The sequence below is a fragment of the Asparagus officinalis genome, chromosome 2 (assembly GCF_001876935.1).
Source record: "Asparagus officinalis chromosome 2, Aspof.V1, whole genome shotgun sequence".
NCBI lineage: Eukaryota > Viridiplantae > Streptophyta > Magnoliopsida > Asparagales > Asparagaceae > Asparagus > Asparagus officinalis.
In genome coordinates, this window is record NC_033795.1 from 79,802,552 (window position 1) to 79,806,754 (window position 4,203).

The 4,203-nt window shown below is 30.3% G+C and overlaps 1 protein-coding gene across 1 annotated transcript; it reads left to right on the top strand.

Annotated features, from left to right (window-relative positions):
* Positions 1,269-2,629, top strand: LOC109829673. Its single transcript, XM_020396718.1, has 3 exons — positions 1,269-1,580; positions 2,017-2,060; positions 2,166-2,629. The coding sequence occupies exons 1-3, from the start codon at positions 1,508-1,510 to the stop codon at positions 2,304-2,306; spliced, it is 258 nt and encodes an 85-aa protein (XP_020252307.1). The 5' UTR covers positions 1,269-1,507; the 3' UTR covers positions 2,307-2,629.

Sequence of the window (4,203 nt, forward strand, 5' to 3'; positions counted from 1 at the left end):
TTTGGGCCTTTTCCTCTTCTCTTGAGATGTATAATATTTGACCGTTTGGCTTACGGATTTGCATTTACTTGAGAATCATTCTTATTGAGTACATAGTTTAAACTCACCGGCCTAATTATTGCATGACTTTATGACCAAAGTCTTCTCTAAGCTAATAGTATTTAATCACTTGCAAGAAATCAAAAGAATATTCAAGCCTGATGACCCTTGAGCAATGAATAATTCTCTCTCTCTCTCTCTCTCTCTCTCTCTCTCTCTCTCACACTCTCTCTCTCTCTCTCTCTCTCTCTCTCTCTCTCTCTCTCTCTCTCTCTCTCTCTCTCTCTCTCTCTCTCTCTCTCTCTCTCTAATTTTATCTTAAACTACATAATAATGCCAATGTTGCACTTCATTAGCTTGTTAATTTAGTTAAAACATGCTTTAACTTTTTATAGAAACCACAACTTGGAAATTGATGGCGAAATTTACTCACTAGTGACACAATCTAATCTCCATATGTTCCTAGCAAAGAGTAATTGGTCTTTTTGTTTAATTATGCTAGTTCAAATACATACCTACGCTTGAGAACAAAGAAAGAGGATTTGTTCCTTCATTTGTGTTTTGACCTTATATTGGAGTTGCTTTGCTTTTGGGCCTTTTCCTCTTCTCTTGAGATGTATAATATTTGACCGTTTGGCTTACGGATTTGCATTTACTTGAGAATCATTCTTATTGAGTACATAGTTTAAACTCACCGGCCTAATTATTGCATGACTTTATGACCAAAGTCTTCTCTAAGCTAATAGTATTTAATCACTTGCAAGAAATCAAAAGAATATTCAAGCCTGATGACCCTTGAGCAATGAATAATCTTGGTAGATGGAATTAAGTAATGATTGTTTAATTCTTGTGAGCTGATGTGTTTAAATACTTTCTAGAGTATGGAATTATGGAGTAAAAAATTGGTGTGCTGCTGATGTGGTATACACCCAAACAATCAGTTATGATCAGCTTGGATCTGTTTATATATATAGAATATTAACTATAAGGGTTTGGAATCTTTGGATGTGTGACATATCAGTTGCTAAAATAACCTACATTGTGGTTTGTGGAATATATATAAGCAAATTATACCACCAACACCTATCATAACTTCAAAGTTTTGCTATAAATAAGACCTCCAAACCTATGGAATATATATAAGCAAAAGCCTAATTTCATTTGCAAGGGTAATGAAGTCATATTCTCCCATCAAGAAAGCTAGTTGTCAATGCCCTTTGTTTATGGGATTAAATAACTGATCCAACAACCTAGTGATTGTGCATACTCATTCCATGGACAAAGTGCTCTCCATCTCCTTTTCTGTTTCTGGTTTTTAAACTATTTAAAGAGTCCAGTGAGATTTGCATTGTCACATATAAACAATTGCCTATCTAATTCTTTATCACCATACAAAAGTCTCTACATAAAATTCCATTGTCAATACTTCTCTCTCCTCTCTTTCCTTGTGCTCTTGGAGAAAAGTTTGATGGGGACTAAAAGATCTTCAAGTCTCCTCTTTGTTCTTGTGATTGCATCATTGCTCTTAGCCTCGTTTGCAGGTTAGTTTTTTTTGCATCTAGCTAAGTTTTTCTTCATTGAACTTTTATCATTTGAAGTTCTAGTATTTGATGAGTATTTTTGTAAGTCAATTTCGTGAGTACTTATGTCTTGGATTATTTAGATTGGTTTTCTGTACTTGAACCATGAATTTGATTTAAGCTTATGAGTTGTTACATGAAGAGTAGTAGAATTATATCTTGAAAGATGATAATATCTGTCATACTTAATATCATTACAAGTGAAAAACTTTGATATATAAGCTATGGAATTAGTTAGTCATAAATTCTAGTATATATCTTTTAAAGCTTCTTCTTTTATTGTATGTATGGTGCAGTTGTAATATGAATGAAACTTTCTATGAAAGTAAAATTTAGTCATTTGATTTTGTGAATTATATGCTTTTAGTGCTCTTATGTCTGTAGCTCAATTTTGCAGGACATAGAAAACTTGTTGATTCTCATGTAGGATCTGAAATAAAGGTACATATTGAATAAAAAACAGAAAAAAACTTTACAATTTATTGTGAAATTACATACTTTCATAGTATTTTTCTCTGCTAACGAAAGTTTCTTCGTAAATTGCAGGAATCACGTAAGAAGTCAGAAAATTATGAAAATGTCTTTGTTGTTCATCCAAGAATTCTCACGGTGAAGACAAATGATTATGGGAATTATGATCCATCTCCATCTCTTGCCAAGCCTCCTTTCAAGCTCATACCTAACTGAAGCTTTTTCTCTCTGGTGCCGAATATCTAAATAAATGAGATATTATATATAACTTTTTGTGATGAAAAACTTAGCTAGCTAGGTATCAGATGATCATCATATAAATAGTTGCATGCAGTGACATGGTGTACAATGTTTTGATATGAGAGAGTACTAGTTTCTTGTAATATATACTTTCTTGCCAAAATTGTGGTTATTCAACTCATGATGGTTTGGTATCAAACTTTCAGTAGTACGTGATATGTAAATATGAATTTATAAGCTTCGGTGTGTTCATATGTGTTAATGGATTAAATGCAAGAAAAGTATATATACACTTCAAAGGGTTATTTGAGTCTACTATAAATAAATATGAAATGATATATCTTTATTTAAACTGATAAAGGAAATATCTATTGTATTTAATTATTAAGTCTGTCGAATGTTGCAGATGATCAGTACTGTTTGTTTTGATTTGATGAATCCTGTGCTTAACATAGTAGAAGCTCACTAAATAAGAATGTTGGCAGTTTTTATTTCAAAGTTTCAAATTTAGAATTAAGGAGAGACCCGTGACAAAATTTTGAGATGCGAGGCTAATATAGTGATCATGATTTATGTAAAAATACATTTTTGACAATTAAAATTAATGATCATGATTTATGCATTCTAAGACTTCATGGAGATTAAAAAGAATCACATAAATTAAATGTTTCTAATTTATATATCTATAACCTAAAAATGAACGGTTTGTATCAGTCTCCAATGTCACTTATTTTGTTGTGTGATTTATAAGATAGAAAGTTTCAAACCACATAATTCTAGATCCACTTAAATATGATGACATGTAGATAATAATAAATGGCTTGGATTTATAATATAGATGTCAAACAAGTATTTTTACAGTTGGGTGTAACTAAGTTAATTACACAATGGGTGTATTGTAACCCTAACCATTTCTACATATAAAAATAAGAGATTTAAAACATTTCTTTTTTCCTTCTCTATCCTTTTATGTACTCTAGATTGTTGTTTAAAATTTTTTGCGCACACAAAATGGCAAATTCTGATTTTCTTTATTTATAATATCTTTCATTTGATTCTCATGTTCATTTACGATTTTAGTTTCATCTCAATTTGACAGTCAAGCTACATTGTCAAAATAGTAGCCACCAATTAGTTCTTCAGTAAATATGAAGTCTTAATGTAAAAACGCTAATCCACCCTCTATACAAAAATTGAAATAGTATAAATTTCACTAAAACCCTAATAATTTGGGTGTTTGGCACTAAACCCTCAATATCTCTGAAACTCTTATTAGATCCCTAATAACATCTGGCAGAAAATGCCCATAATTAACACTATTAGTTCATTGTGTTCAAATGACCAAAATACCTCCTATAAATTTTGGCAGAAAACTACAAACAACTAATGTTTGTAATTTTTAGATTTTCTAGAGATTTATTTGTAAATTTTAGATTGTTAGGTGCTTGTCTATAATCTTCAAGTTTTAAAGGGTTTTGTTTGCGTTATTTAGATTTTTCCGCGGGTGGTTTGTAACTTTTGAAATTTTCATCGGGTTGTTTGTATACTTTAAATCCTCAAAGGTTTGATTGAAATTTATAGATTTCTCAAAAAATTATTTGTAATTAGATTTTTCTTTTTCTTTTTTAAGGCTTAATTATAATTTTTAGAATATTCAGGGAATTATGTATAAGTTTTAGATTTCAAAGGGGAGGATGGTTGTAATTTTCACTTTACCGAGGGTTATTTGCAATTTTTGATATTTAAGGGTCAATTTGCAATACTCATGTTTTTAAGGGTCTTTTGGAAATTTTATAATTTTCAAGGTGTTGTTTGTAATTTTTATATTTTTTCTAAAGTTATTATTTGTAATTTTTATATTTTTTAAAAATAA

Coding starts and splice junctions, on each gene's coding strand:
- LOC109829673 (XM_020396718.1), top strand. CDS start 1,508: ATGGGGACTAAAAGATCTTCAAGTCTCCTCTTTGTTCTTGTGATTGCA. Junction 1,581..2,016: donor GCTCTTAGCCTCGTTTGCAG/GTTAGTTTTTTT, acceptor TCAATTTTGCAG/GACATAGAAAACTTGTTGAT. Junction 2,061..2,165: donor ATGTAGGATCTGAAATAAAG/GTACATATTGAA, acceptor CGTAAATTGCAG/GAATCACGTAAGAAGTCAGA.